The sequence below is a fragment of the Macrobrachium rosenbergii genome, chromosome 55 (genome assembly GCF_040412425.1).
Source record: "Macrobrachium rosenbergii isolate ZJJX-2024 chromosome 55, ASM4041242v1, whole genome shotgun sequence".
In the NCBI taxonomy this organism is placed as follows: domain Eukaryota; kingdom Metazoa; phylum Arthropoda; class Malacostraca; order Decapoda; family Palaemonidae; genus Macrobrachium; species Macrobrachium rosenbergii.
Genome location: NC_089795.1, coordinates 91762174 through 91777580, shown reverse-complemented (window position 1 = coordinate 91777580; position 15407 = coordinate 91762174). Strand labels below are relative to the sequence as shown.

Below are 15407 nucleotides of genomic sequence, written 5' to 3'. Positions count from 1 at the left end.
ATTCCACAAACAATATGGGCCTCTGTCTGTAAGACAAACTTTATTTATCGCTGGTGGTCCTGCTTGTAAATGTACAAGGTGGACTGGATATTATTGATAATTTTCTCGCCATTTCTCAGGTAAGTGCAACAGGTAGAAGCAAACTTGCAGGAAAAGGTGGGTTCTATAGTTATTGTATTTTTCTTCAGTTACCATATGCATCATCTTGAAGATAGATGGAGAGGAGTTGATTTTGTCTACGCATTCTCTGTGATCATTTGGCAAGGCAGTCAGTTTGAGAGGATTAGATGTCTAGATATTCTCTTTGATCTGTTGGCAAGGCAGCTATGAATGGATTTGTCCATCTGTAGGTCCAAAACATTTTCAGATTCTGCAGCATCCAATTTTGGAGAATACTTTACCCTGGAAGCTAATTCCTTTGGTATCACTTTTACTGTGAGAAAAGTACGGTGTAGTGTATAGTGTCAGATTATCTACATCATAAATACACAAAAATTTTTTGAAAGCGTCATCATCCTCAGGAGTAAAGTCTTGGCCATTATGCCTTATCATGATCTGTTGCAAGTTTTATAAATCTTGGTTTTCAATTGCAGGGTTGTTAACTCCCTGCTCTATTTGAGATTGGGACTTTGCTCAAGAAAAAAAAAAGAACAAATGACAGGTGAGAATTTTTAAGTACCCAGCTTAATAAAGTATTTTACTGAAGTAATTTGAATATGGGCAAATGCTGTTATCAGACTAAGAAAAGAATCATGAAAATGAAATAGGATTTAGATCAAGTTGTGCTTTGAAGAAGTAAGGATAGATTTTAGAAAATATACACGTACTGTGTATAAATATAAAGCATAAAAATATGTGGAAACCGGAATACTGTAAAGGTATTTGTAATTTGTAAGAACACTAGTAAAAAAGAGAGAAATTTCAACTTGAATATATCTACAAATTGACTTAGATATTGTACTATGTAGATGGTTAATAGTACACCTATGGTGGACTCGGATTTTTACAGAATATTTCATTTTACAATATAGCTACTATTCCCCTTTTCACAAGGTAGTAAAAGTCATACCATTGTATGCTAGTTTTAAGTCTATTTATTTGATATATTTGTTTAAATATATATATATATATGTGTGTGTGTGTGTGTGTGTATATATATATATATATATATGTATATATATATATATATATATATATATATATATATATATATATATATATATATATATATATATATATATATATATATATATATATATATGTGTGTGTGTGTGTGTGTGTGTGTGTGTGTGTGTATAAAGAGCCAACAATGCCTCTACAAGAGAAATGTACAACGTGTGTATTTCCAATGAAAAAGGTATAATGGAAATTCTGTATTCCTACTTAAAATCACAGTCTTCCTTAAGCAGGAATATTTCCTATCGTCTTGATAGGCAAATGCACAAAATATTCCTTCATATTGTGTTTTTCCTCATTGTGCAATAAATATTTTATCATCTTTTCCTCCTTGAGTAATTCAGGGAGGAAAAGCGTCTTGAATTCCTCAGCCTAACGTGAAGAAGATCCGGAACTACGAATGAAATAGTGTAACCACACTACATATGATGCTCTCTTATAGCAGGACAATAAGACGTCAGTGTAGGTCATTCAAATTCTGCGTCTAACCGAATTTTGTATGTATATATATATATATATATATATATATATATATATATATATATATATATATATATATATATCTATATAAAAACTGTCTCTTGGCAGTGGCCACGTAGGCAAGGAGCCGTCAGTGTCTGTTACACAGTTTTCGGACAAAATTTTCCTCTCGCGTGCAGAGGCTGGATTGTGGGCGCACATTGTCTTGGCACCTGAGGAAAAGTGAGTGGTGGAAAACGAAGCAGTTAATTTGGTCTGAGTTGGTTCAGTCAGTGGGTCTATAGTCTCATGTCAAAAGTATTCCTGAAAACAATTAGATGACTCGTTCAATTTGCTCTGGTCAAATTGTCTTAGAGAAGAAAGGGCTCGTGGAAGACTTTGATGCAGCTTTGACCTTAACTGAACAGGAACTTTATATGTTTATAAGTGAAATTCATTTGTTTATTATTGCCGACGCATTTAAACTGCCGGAAAAATTAGAGGTATAAACAATTCACCACTTTTTTTACGAGGAATTTTAAATGCTGATAAATATTAGAGACTAATAATTGTGCTGGTTTTTACGTTAAAAGTTACGAATGGTTTTATATGCAAATCTAACCGAAGCTGGACCAAATATCAGGCAACATATTGGTAGATTTTGTGATAGAAACGAAAGTGACTTTTGGGGTGGAATCGCATTTCAATTGGGAGGAAAAAAAAAAAAAAAGGTTAAAATATTTTTGTTTGTGTGATAAGTTGAGCTAGCCTTCTACTGTCACGGGCTCTTGCCTCTAGAGCAGCCAGCAAAATTCAGTAGGAGTTGGTTAAGTAGTTAGGAAGAACGGACGACAAAAAATGCAGAAAATATTTGCGTAAATAATAATAATAATAATAATAATAATAATACCTCTTCGAGGTCAAGTCTAGATATCTCCTCGAGTTAGTGTGAGTACCTCTTCGAGGTCAAATTTGGCTCTGGATATTAGTTTGTTAGTGTCTGAATGTGTAAAAAAATTCAATTGGTTTTTTTATTATTATTATTATTATTATTTTATTATTATTATTATTATTATTATTATTATTATTATTATTATTATTATTATTAATGTTATTATTGAATTTATACCACTATTGTTTATAACTTATTATTATTATATTATTATCATTATAGAACTGAGGACCCAGTTTTCAATGGATGGCATCTTAAGAAGTCCCAGAGATGAGACGCAGTTCCGTTGCTTTGAGAATCTTTTTGCTTTCTGCCCTTGGTGTAAGTTATCATCATTGTTTTATCATCACACACACACACACACACACACACACACACACACACACATATATATATATATATATATATATATATATATATATATATATATATATATATATACGTAAATTGGTCAAGATTCTTGCTTCACCAGCAAGAGGTCCTGGGTTTGAGCCCTAGGGCAGAAAGAACAATTTGATCTAGTTCCTTTTTGTAGCTAGAGTGGGTAATAGTATGAGACTAGCAGCATAATAATCTGAAGTTAAAGACAATTTTTTTTGTATTCTAATTCGGGGTTATTTGTTTATGTAAGCTCAGATGTCTTAAAATGAGCATATTTATTTTCCTCTTCTTATTCTAGGTTACTTGTGTCCACAAGGTGAGAGAGCTGGAGCTGACAGTAAACGCATGTGACCAAAAGGTGAGGCTGAAGGGTCCTCTGGAACTGGGCAACCTAAAGGTGCTGGAAACAATCCGGCTAAACCACCTCACACCTCCATCAGACCTGCCACTAAACCTCACGCATCAGAACGATTTCAAATACACGCAGAACCAATACGAGTTCGGTTGGGAGTTCATCCACTTCTACAGCAGGCAGTTCTTCAGCGAACAACACAAGCCCGGGTTCTTCATAGAAGCCGGTGCCCTGGATGGGGAGTTCATGTCCAACACCCTCTGGCTGGAACGGCACCTAGGCTGGACTGGACTCTTGATCGAGCCTGATCCAGTGAATTTCAAGTACCTGGTCTGGAAGAGGAGGAAAGCATGGCTCTCCAACACTTGCATCTCTGAGAAGGAGTACCCTAAAGAGGCGGTTTTCGAGACTCTGCAGCAGAGGTCAGAGTCCTACGCCGTGCCGTGGCTCTACCGAGCGAATTCCAGGAGGACTGGAACCTTTCTGACCAGTCTGGAAGGGGACTTTGCAGATTTCTCAGCAGTGGCTTATTCGACGGTCCAGTGCTTTCCACTGGGGAGTTACCTCCTGGCATTGAATGTGTCCTCAGTGGATTACCTGTCCCTCGATGTCCAGGGAAATGAGTGGGACATCTTGAAGAATATTCCCTGGAATAGGATAGCCATCAGGGTCTTGGCTGTCGAACACTATCACCACGATGCGAAAACCATCGGGGATAGAAACCAACTGGACCAAGATTTTGTGAATTACATGGAAAGTATCAATTACCTTCTCATAGACAATGACGACGAGGCCAATTACATATTCGTTTTGAAAGATGACGCCATTGCTAAAAGGAGCGTAATCAAATATAAGGATAGGTATAAAAATGCTCAGAAATCATTACTTAAGGATTGAAACAAGAGCAGAAATGATTAATTTGGTGTCTGGTATCAAAGATACTAGAATGCCTTTGGGTAAAAATGATGCTGAATGAGAACAGGGTCATGTAAACATTTCTCTTCCCTTTTCCAGTAAGTTGTAGAAGTTAAAAAAAGAAAAATTGATTATCAATGATAATAATAAGATCTCTTTGCCCTTATTGTGAGGTTACGTGTTATGTTTATATCCAAGTATATCGTATATTGCAGCCAACAGATGAGAGTATATTCTCTAGTAACAATATCAGTTTACCTGTATAGTTTCGTAGTATTGGCTATAGATTTACTCAAATAAAATCTTTCGTTTAAAGACATTTCTGTATATAGGTCTATGAGACCAGAATGTGACGAGACTTGCAGATTATCTGCTTCTACATTGCTATTTTCATTTCCAAACAAACTTTGTTCATTGGGAGATGTACCTAAAAAATACGAAAATAAATAAACTTCAAGCCATTGAGAATTATTACAAAGAACAAGTAATTCCTGGCTTTGTAATTTGCCATGAAAATCAAAATAAAGTTTCTGTTGATGGCCTGAACGCATCCAAGGACAACATAGCCTACCTGTCGCGTAAGTTTACCGTAGTCTATCATCGTTGCTTGGTGACGTCAAGAAAACTGACTACCGGTATGTAAGCCAGCCAGTGACCAGGGTGTCTTTCAGTGATTGATTGATTTCGTGAAGTGCTTGCTGTAAAATTATATTCTTTACTTATTCGGTACCGTCACTATCGATGGACTGTTATATATCTGGCTCTTGGAGGCTTTTGAGACATACGTGCCCAAGAAGTCTGTGGATTGCGTTGTTTAGTTAAGTTTTCGACTAATGTTGTTGAGACTCGGAACATCGTAAACTGCTGGCGCGGAAGACTAGACTACAGTAAGTAAGCGTCCATCTTTTACACTTTGAGAGCCCCTTCTTGTATCTGGGTGGATAAGTTAGTGTTTTGATGTTTTACGTACAGAAATTGAGATTACTTTTTGTTTCAAATTGTAAGTAGATTATTTATAAATTTGAACGTGTACATGCATGGTACTAAAAGCTTCCTATTACTTTCCAGAATCTGGAACTTCCAGCCAGTGGTCTGTGGTGCCTTCCATTGCGATTTTGTGGTTGTGGCGACGTCTTATTAAAGTTTCTCGAAGAATAGGCTACACAAATGTTCGTGAATCCCTTAGTGTTCATTTCTATATATTGCAAGTTACTAAGAAGTTAAGGTACGTATCTGAACCTTATGTAATTGATTTTGAATTTTCATGTTTGCTCCATTTTTTTTTTTTACCTCCCTAAAGGGGTGGGGGTACCCCTTTGGCTGGCTTAGTAGGCTTTGTCCTACTATGCTAGTCCAACGGGGGTTTCAACAAAACAAGACCACTAATTAAACACCATTTTCAGGTAATGGAAAGATTGTAGTAATTTTTTTTAGATTTTTTTTAAGTCGAGGATGGGCTATAGAGCTGTGAGAGTTAGGCCAAGCAGCTGAAGTTTTTCTTGGCTTGTTTAGCAAGCAGTGTGTTTAGCAGCAAGGGCGTGTCTGAGAAGTTTCTTAAACTCTTTAATAGTAGAGTCTCTCAATTCCAGACAAATGTTTAACTCTAGACTTGGCAAATCACTGCAATTGCTCATGAAACTACTGCGTATTGTTTTTGTGTTAAATTCCCATCTTGAATTGGTATCCATCCAAAGCAAGACTTGAGACGAGGTAGAATGTTTTGCTTTCTAGTTACAATTCAGATTTTCTTTTTAATTCTTGCCCATGGAAATGCTTATTGATTAGCTCTGTTTTTACTCAATTTTAAGTGCCATTTTCTAATTTTTATTGGGTAGGTAACCGTTTGCCATGTATTTTTGTCTTTTTATAAAAAAGCTGGATTGTAGTCGATTTAAGTACATTTTCTAGTTTTTGTTTAGGTAACCGTTCGTCATATATTTTGGCGGTTTTGTATAAAAAAATGCTGGAAAGGAAACCTGGAGAGTAGGGGTTAAGCTCAGTTGAAGGAGACCTGGTTGAGGGTGATTGGTTGAGGGTGGTGATTGGTTGAGGGTGGTGGTTGACTCGGGTGGTGATTGACTAGGGTGGGGTTGAAGCTGACAAAGAGATGTTAATTTTGAAATTTATCTTCAAGTGTAGGCTCTAGTTGAGCAATGGTATTTACTTGGGTACATCATATTCAATGTTCATCGTATTGCAAAAGTGTTGTGTTTAGGAAGGTATTTTTCAAAGTTACGTTACAGTTTAAGTTAATGTTTAAAACTTGTTTAAAACGGTTTTCATTAAGAGTTTGGTTGTTTTGAATATAATTTTGTACCGAATTATAGTACATGGAATTTGCGTTCTTTTGCTGTTTCAGTGTCATCAATTAGTTTAAAATTTGTCGTTTCATGCATTTATTAAAATCATATATTTGCTTAGTCTATGATTAGAATTCTAAGTTGTTGCTTCTACCTACAGGTTATTTGCTTAGTCTGGCCCCGGGAGTGCTTAGTCTACCCAGGAAATTGCTTAGTCTACCCAGGAAACTGCTTAGTCTACCCAGGAAACTGCTTAGTCTACCCAGGAAACTGCTTAGTCTACCCAGGAAACTGCTTAGTCTACCCAGGAAACTGCTTAGTCTACCCAGGAAACTGCTTAGTCTACCCAGGAAACTGCTTAGTCTACCCAGGAAACTGCTTTGGCTGCCCGGAAGTGCCAAGTTGTTTAAGTGGCTAGAAAAAGCACTTCCCCTAAGTTCTTGGACTAACTCTGGAGTGAACTCGCAATGGAAAAAAAAATCACAGGTCCTGTTTCAGTTTATAGAATTGTATAATTATAGTAACAAAAGATTTAAATTATTAATTTAAAATGTATTCCTATTCCATTTTATTCCTGCTCCCTTGAACCTTCTTCTATTGTTTGTGGAAGGAATTGAGGTAAATAAGACTTCAAAGTGATTTGAGGAAATCAAATCCGAACGGTTTCTAAGCTCGAAGGGAAATTATAATAAAAATTAAAATAAAATGAATAAAAAGGCTGTGCTTCAATCTAAAAAAATTCATGAAAATGGTGAAAAATCTGATGCATTTAAGTTTCACATGAAAACTTGGTTATATCATAAGTTGCTGGGAAAAGAAAAAATATGTATAAGGCTGCTGTAATTGTCTTTAGGCTTCGGGGAGATGACCTAGGCCTACTCATTATTTGAAAATGGGTTATATGAAAATTCTTTTTGGTATTGGTCACTGTGGCTTTCCTGTTGTAGTTATATTGACCTATCTGAAACACCAGTTATTTTGAACTGTTTTGAACAGCCACGAACTAAAAGTCAGTTATGGTAAAGAAAATGCGAGTTAAGATGAAGTAACAACTGGTTTCTAAAATTAGTCTTGCCTAAGGGTTAGTTAAGCTGTTGGCAAGCACTCAAGTTCATATCGAACTTTTCAGAGATTTGCAGAACTAAAACTTAAATTCAATTTGGACTAAAGATTTACAGGCTGAAGACTTAGATTCAAATCTGGCATTTTAAGATTTACAGGCTTTAGGTTTTGACACCTGATAAACTGATGCAAAGAAGTGTAAACCTACGAATGATAGGTCTATTGATCTAAATGCCGATTCATAGTAGGCATGTAGTTTCGGGAAGAATTGTAAGTAGGTTTTAAGGCTGCATCCACACGTTCGAAATTTGTTCGATGTGGCGTCAGAAGCGGAGAAACAACTTATTACAGAGGCTCTGGTCGTTGCTAGTTAAGATTGGATGACGGGTATAGAGACTTCGTTGTCTGACGTACGAAGTTGTTAAAAAATGTCAGTAAGCTATCCTTTCTGTTATTCCCTACATTTAAACATGTCCAAGGTTTACTGGTTTCGTGAGGTAACTTTGAGTTTGATAGTTAAATCAACGCCCGTCCCATGGGATGTGAGAAGCGATGTATATAACGGTCCATTTTCTCGTACATCAATCACTCTCGCTGCTGCCGTCAGCATCATTTTCACACTGTTCAACTGTCATCGTTTGGACGCCAGCATAGAAACCCAATCTTTGCTCGATAAAGTAAATTCATCGAACAAAGTTCGATCGTGTGGACGGAGCCTAAAAGGAGTAGGTAGGTTGTCAGAGAAGCTTTGGAATTGCTCAAGTGGCTAACATAAAGGTGGAGACTTAGAACGTAAACTATTAGAGGTCTCAGTTAATTAGAATGATTCTTATTGGTAAAAAGTACTTGCATAATGACAGTCTTTGGCAATCTATGTCCGTAGTAAGAAACCGTATGAACTGCGTGCTACTAAAGGGTAAAGGCTGAACTTGGAGGGTTGCAAGGGTTTAGGAACTTTTAACCAACAACCCACTAGGGTCAGAATCAAGAAATGAAATTTTTGCGTTTTTAAGTTCTTAAGGGGGTGAGCATCTCTGCTCGTTTTCGTTAAGACTTGATCTGTATTCCCCATTAAGATTCAAGATCAAGAAATTAAGGAGGTTTTGAGTTTTTAAATACAAGGCATTAGAATCTTTGCACCTTAAAATATGGAAAGACTTAATGGGTTAAGAGGTTCATGATTGACAATTTACGGTAATGGGCAATTCAAATCTGATTTTCAGGTCTCGACTTAAATTATACAATTTAGGCCGTGGTCGAAGTGCTGGGAACTATGAGGTCATTAAGTGCTGAAAGGAAAATGGAAAGGTTGCAAAGGTGTAACAGGAGGAAAACCTCGCAGTTCCGCTATGAAGTAATTATTAGAAGAAGGTGGAAATTAAGATGGAAGAGAGAATGCGTGGAGGTACAGTAAAAGAAATGAGATAGGTCTCGGCTAGCGGCCGAAGGGCCGCTGAAAGGAACATTAAGTAATGCCTACAGTACACCTCGCGTGAGGTGCTCTGACGGCACTAAGTCCCTACGGTTCTCTAACTAGATACGTTGCATTATCCATTACTTCCCGAGTTTTGTACGATTCTTGAGGGGAGGGGTGGGGAGGTTGTTGAGGGGGGAGAAAAGCCTCGAGGGGGAGAGAGAGAGAGGGGGGGTTAGTTAAGGAGGGAGAGAACGAAGCTCTGAAAGATGAGAGAGAGAGAGAGAGAGAATAACAAAAGAATGGAGAGAGACAGACAGGGGCGGCTCTAGGGTTTCCTGCGCCCTAGGCTAATATTTTAATTTGCGCCCCCAGGTCCACCAGCTAGACTGAGATAGTCAGTAGCTCCCCATTGGGTGACATTTCAGGATAGTTTAATTACCAAATATTGTTGATCAGCACACACTACCAAATATTAAGTTGAAATTTTGTTAGCTCGTATCAGTTATACAAAAAAATAAAAACAAACACACGCTTGCAAGTGGGTTTAATTTTTTTCGAATTTTTTATTAGAAAAATAAATTTTCTCCATTTTCTGAAATCTGTACTATCAAATATAATCTGGTGAGAATCTGCTCAATAATATTGTGAATCAGTTAAAATGAGGTATCATTAAATCTTACTATCGCTTATCAGTATATCATACGAGTAATCATTTTCTTATCCATTACTATATCAAGTTACATGCACCAAGAAAAATTATGTCGAGTCTTGTACCCTCCGATTCTGTTAAGTTAAATCAATGACCAAAAATTAGGCCTATTCCTACCTGGTAGTGATGAATCACGAATTTGGGGAATCATATGCAGGGATTCTACGGTCTACCCAGGAATGTTGAAGACTTGTTGTAGGGAGAGTCTCAACTTGTAGACATGTAGGGGAATGCAGTATGTCTGTGCTCAAGCCTCAGGGGGAGAGAGAGAGTCACCAAAGAAAAGGGGTTAGTTAGAGGAAACACTAACTTTACTTTTAGTAAGGAGAGTATAATACACGTTGCTCGATGTGGGTTGCAGCATAAAAAAAATAAATAAATAAAATAAAAAAATCTGGAAAAAATGTCTGAAAGATGAGAGAGAGAGAGAGAGAGAGAGAGAGAGAGAAAAGAGAGAGAGAGATTCTGCGTGGCCCATACGCAGATGGATGATGTAATCTCAAAAGAATGAGAGAAAGAGAATATTCAAAAGTTATTAAAATTCTCTTTTAAAGAAAGCAGAAATATTTGTCAACTGACTCGAACATTTAACTAAAGATTATGGTAAACTAAATGTATCCTTGCTTTATTGTATTTGTAGAGTATAAAACTGCGTCAGAAAATGTTTAATTTCAGTTGAACATTGTATGGAACTATGCAAAAAGTCATTGAGCTTTCTGTATATTTTTCTTTATTGAATATATATATATATATATATATATATATATATATATATATATATATATATATATATATATATATATATATATATATATATATATATATATATATATATATATATATATATATATATATATATATTAAATGTATAATTGTTATAATTGTTCTGTATATATATAATTGCTTTGCATATATATTTATTTGAGAGAGAGAGAGAGACAGAGGGAATAGCAAAAGAATGAGAGAGAGAGAGAGAATAAGAAAAAAAGAATGAGAGAGAGGGGAATAACAAAGAAAGAGAGAGAGAGAGAGAGAGAGAGAGAGAATAACAAAAGAATGGGGAGAGAGAGAGGGAGAGATTGAGAGAATAACAAAAGAATGGGAGAGAGAGAGAGAGAGAGAGAGAATAACAAAGAAGAGAGAGAGAGAGAGAGAGAGAGAATAACAAAAGAATGAGAGAGAGAGAGAGAGAGAGAGAGAGAGAGAGAATAACAAAAGAATGGGAGAGAGAGAGAGAGAGAGAGAATAACAAAAGAATGGGGGAGAGAGAGAGAGAGAGAGGCAGGCAGGCAGGCTGCAGGCCGCAGACAAACAGACAGGCCCGAGGGTAATGGAGCCAAGCTGAATCGAAGAGTGCGCTGGAGGAAAAGATTGCAAAAATATTAGAAGATTAACAGGGGAGGGAAGATGCCCCCCCCCCAAAAAAAAAGGAATTTGTGAACATTTCTGGACCAGTTTCCTGAAAGGAATCAGTAAAGTTTAGATAACGATAATAGTCCACAATGTTATTACTTTATGCCCTTATTCTACTCAATACAGTCACCACTGTTTGTCTTCTTCCTTCAAATACTGGTATACCAATATGAACACTAATTGGGATATGCTGGATCTCTTTTCAAGTTAAAATAATACCAATTAACAATTTAGATTAACTCCATGTCATTGGCTATGGAAACATTCCATACAATGTTCTTAAGAGTCAGAAACTGTGTTGTCTGCTTTCTGATTACTAACAGTAGGCCTATTCGTGTTGGGACAGCTTACGTTAAGGCAGGTTGTTCATTATGCTACTATAAAGAGACATTTTAGTCTCATGTGACGCACTGACGCACTGTATCCTTTGTAGCATCCCTTAAGTCCTAGCTGCATCTACTTTTAACCTCTTTGTACCCATTCCCTTTCTTCAGTCTTGCTGGCCAGCAATCCACCCCAACTCCTACTTTTCACCATAAAAAGTGATTTGGCTCAAACTGCGCCATGTTTGGTCTTGCAGCCTAATTTTCATGTTTTATAACAACGAATGAGAAGGATATTTTAAATTTCGCTGGCGCGTGCACCAAAAGAATGATTCTTAGAATGGTCTGTAGAATAAAGTAGAATATAGAGTTTAAGCAATGATCCAGATGATGTGATGCTAGTTTTTTTTAGCATAGACCAATCTTAACTTGCAGACATTCAAGTTTTACCACAAGACTGCTATCACTGATATCCTCGTTCTTTTATAGATAATTTCAAACGACCTAACTAGCTTTTCTGACACTTTCCGCTTTCTTAATCACCTCCGCAGGGTGGGTAGTTCTTTCATTGTATCTCATGCGGTGCACTGCAGGCATTACCTAAAGTTCTTTGCAGCGTCTCATCAGCCCCTAGCTATAACCCCTTTCATTCCTTTTGCTATCCCTCAGTTCATTTTCTCTTTCCTCCATCTTACTTTCCACCCTCTCCTAACAATTCAGAGTGCAACTGCTTTGAGGTTTTCCACCTGTTACACCTTTCAAACGTTATACTGTCAATTTCCGTTTCAGCGCCGAATGACATCATAGGTCCCAGGCGCCGAATGACATCATAGGTACCAGTGCTTGGCCTTTGGCCTAAATTCTATACTCAATTTATGTTGGTAGAAATTTCCTTTCATCGTGATGCAAGTCTCCTGGCCAAATGGCCAAGTCACGTGGCAAAATATGAAGAGGAAAAAGCTCTTCATATACTGTTGCTCTGGTCTGTTCTTAGAGTCAACTTGTGCTTTCATTGTCAGTCGGTTCTTGCAGAATGAAGCGGAGAGGATTCTTCTTCTTCTTCTTCTCCTCCTCCTTTGCCCGAGACAAAATTCTCTTCGCCACTGCTGTTGTCATTTATGTCGTGAGTGTTGGCCGGTTGCGTTTTTATTTGTTTCGGTGGTTTGCCTGTGATTCTACAAAGAAAATTGACGATATTGTTGAAAGGTGGAGAGATGCTTTAGGTATGTGTGAATGCTTGCTGCACACACATATAAATATGCATGTATAAATACTTATATATATATATATGTATATGAGGAAAAATAGGTCCATAAAACACTATTTGGACGTTACATAATGTTTCCAACATGAGTTTGTGACATGTTCTATTGTAGCTTTGACGCATCCTTACATTGTGGGGCCTGAATTGATAGCTTAGTGGTGTTGTTCAAAGATATCAAAGATAAAAAAAAATGCGCCTTTGGTACTCAAGTTAGTCCTTTCATTTGTTTATGATGCCTTTTTGTCTAATATTTCTTTAGCTACAACGTCTAATGAGACAGTTTAAAATGTCCTTAATGTGAGATCTTAGTTTCTAGGCCTAATTCTGCTTGGGACTTGGCTTTAGGTAATTTTATTATATCTATTTTTTACATGGTAGGGGCATTTAACGCTCGACTCTCGACCCTCTCTCTCTCTCTCTCTCTCTCTCTCTCGGTTATGCTAGACCCATAACATCTGTAGCGACAATCTTCAGGACAAGGTCGTGGTCTTTTCCCAAATTTTGGATGGATGGACCAGGGAGTTATTACTTCACTTTCTGAAGTTATTACTTCACTTCCTGTCTTCAGCAAGTAGAGAGTCAACATACTTTCATACATACATAATACGTACATACAAACTGCCTTTTGACCTGTCTTTATGAAAGAGGACAAACACAGTGCACATGTTCATCCTTCTAGACACTGAATGAATATGAATGTTGACAATAAATCTAATTGAAATAAGGCTTTATCTGATAACAAAAGGAATTTCATGAAATCTGGTGTTCAGATCCCAGATTGGTCAACAGAGCAGACATTGCTTTAATTCCAGAATTACCACTTTCAGATCATTTTCATGCAGTCTGGTCCAACCGTCAGATACCTGACGGATGAAAATGACTGTCGAAGGTGGTGGCTGGAAGGACCTCCCCCTTCCGACGACCCCAGAGTGCTGGAAGTCCTGAGAGCGCAGTACCTGGAACCGCCTTCGACTCAGCCGTACAATCTGACCCCGCCGAAATTTTACGACGAATACAGCTACCCGAGGTCCAGCTTCGAGGTCATTGGCAACCACTTGACGCACTTCTTCAGCGACCAGCGCAGTGGGTTCTTCGTTGAAGCCGGAGCCTTCGACGGGGAAATGTTTTCGAACTCGCTATGGCTGGAAAAGCAACTGGGCTGGAGGGGTCTTCTAGTAGAGGCCGACCCAGACAATTTCCAGCTGCTGACCTGGAAGCGACGGAAGGCCTGGACCTCCAATTCGTGCATTTCCAGGTTCCCTTACCCTCAGAGGACCACCTTCGAGGCCCTGCAAGGGCGGTCGATCGACCACCCCTTGGTCTATAGGTCTAACTCTAGGCCCATGAGCTCCCCTTTTCGGAAACTCGACAACAAATGGAACCGGAATTCTGTCAAGTCTTATTTTCTGGCTCAGTGCTTCCCTCTGGCGTCCTACCTGCACGCCCTGAATGTCACCACCGTAGACCTGATGATTCTCGACATACAAGGGCACGAGTGGGAGGTCATTCAGACGTTGCCCTTTGATAGAGTCACCGTCAGAGTGATGGTTGTGGAGTACTACAATGAATCACCCGGGGGAATGATTAATGAAAGCGAGTTCAGCCCTCAGTTCGCGAGCTATATGAAGAAACTTGGTTATCATCTGGTGGAGTACGAAGTGGAAAATAACTACATAATGGTGCTGGAAAGAGATTCCGTTTTGATGGAGAAAATTCGGTCGAGGTCTCTGCAGTCCACTCGAATTGATCCCGTGGTGACCAGAAATACGTGAGAATAAAGCCTGAATGCGTTAATGAAACAGGTAATGTTTAAGCAAGCTAGTTCTTCGGTTAACATGAAAAATATTCTTAGTTTAAAAGTGAACAAAAGACAAACATAACTTTGCTTATGGCCTCAAGGGGAAAAAACCAAGGAAAGATTAAAGTAGCCTGATAGGAAGGTGATTCCTTGATACTGTTTATTTTTATGAAATGAAAAATTGCTTATTTTTTGCTTTAAAAACCTAGAAGTGTAAGATTGTATGTATATATATACAGTATATATATGTATATATATACAGTATATATGTATATATACTTATATAATCTTCACGTCAACGCTGCAGAACTTAAGAATATATACATGCCAGAAATATGTTACAGGTGCCTTGATAAGCTTAAAGCTTTATATTTCTATGGGACAAGGGGTGTTGTTCTAAATGCCTGCGCTTATAAAAGAACCATTGATGCAACTTGTGACATTGAAGTTCCATGCATTAAGGTTATTACAACTGTATTCGGATCTGGCGAAAAGTGGCCAGTGGTTTCTGTATATATATATATTTCCGCCTGAGAAACATTAGATTTTTATATCCTTCTCGTGGTGAAGTTGGTAACGCAAGTGGTCTCGCCCTGATATTTCGGATGCATTTTCCCGAGGGGTAACCGAGTACTGGGACCTTTCCCTGATAAAAGCAGGATGCTGCATCTTAAAAACTAACCATAGAATTTTCTTGAAAATAATCTCATTTTGTTTCCCACACCCAAATTACCATAGAGATAATCTAACCTAAGCTAACCTAACCCAACCTAACCTAACCTAGGGGTATGGCAAAAGAACCGGGGCTGGTGCAGTACTAGCATACATCTCAGGAATATACTACTGGGACCTTACCCTGAGAAAAGTGGGATGCCACATCTTAAAA

The 15407-nt window shown here is 37.8% G+C and overlaps 2 protein-coding genes across 4 annotated transcripts; both read left to right on the top strand.

Moving 5' to 3' along the window:
* The first annotated feature begins 2812 nt into the window (after positions 1-2812).
* LOC136835194 (uncharacterized) lies at positions 2813-7393 on the top strand. Its single transcript, XM_067098422.1, has 4 exons — positions 2813-2908; positions 3267-5122; positions 5304-5460; positions 6696-7393. Exons 1-2 carry the CDS (start codon positions 2858-2860, stop codon positions 4215-4217), a joined length of 1002 nt encoding a protein of 333 aa, XP_066954523.1. The 5' UTR covers positions 2813-2857; the 3' UTR covers positions 4218-5122; positions 5304-5460; positions 6696-7393.
* Positions 7394-8256: 863 nt separating this feature from the next.
* Positions 8257-15050, top strand: LOC136835660 (protein Star-like). Of its 3 annotated transcripts, none has more exons than XM_067099476.1 (2): positions 8257-8326; positions 13551-15050. In XM_067099476.1, the coding sequence occupies exon 2, from the start codon at positions 13560-13562 to the stop codon at positions 14493-14495; it is 936 nt and encodes a 311-aa protein (XP_066955577.1). In that variant the 5' UTR covers positions 8257-8326; positions 13551-13559; the 3' UTR covers positions 14496-15050. The 3 variants fall into 3 exon arrangements, with proteins under 3 accessions (XP_066955577.1, XP_066955576.1, XP_066955578.1); XM_067099475.1 differs by lacking the exon at positions 8257-8326 and adding an exon at positions 12349-12582; XM_067099477.1 differs by lacking the exon at positions 8257-8326 and adding an exon at positions 12573-12682.
* Positions 15051-15407: the final 357 nt, after the last annotated feature.

Bases quoted from the DNA above. Each gene is read 5' to 3' on its own strand.
- LOC136835194 (XM_067098422.1), top strand. From the start codon at position 2,858: ATGAGACGCAGTTCCGTTGCTTTGAGAATCTTTTTGCTTTCTGCCCTT. The intron at 2,909-3,266 runs GTAAGTTATCAT...TTCTTATTCTAG, and splicing joins TTTTGCTTTCTGCCCTTGGT to GTTACTTGTGTCCACAAGGT.
- LOC136835660 (XM_067099475.1), top strand. From the start codon at position 12,493: ATGAAGCGGAGAGGATTCTTCTTCTTCTTCTTCTCCTCCTCCTTTGCC. The intron at 12,583-13,550 runs GTGAGTGTTGGC...TACCACTTTCAG, and splicing joins CTGCTGTTGTCATTTATGTC to ATCATTTTCATGCAGTCTGG.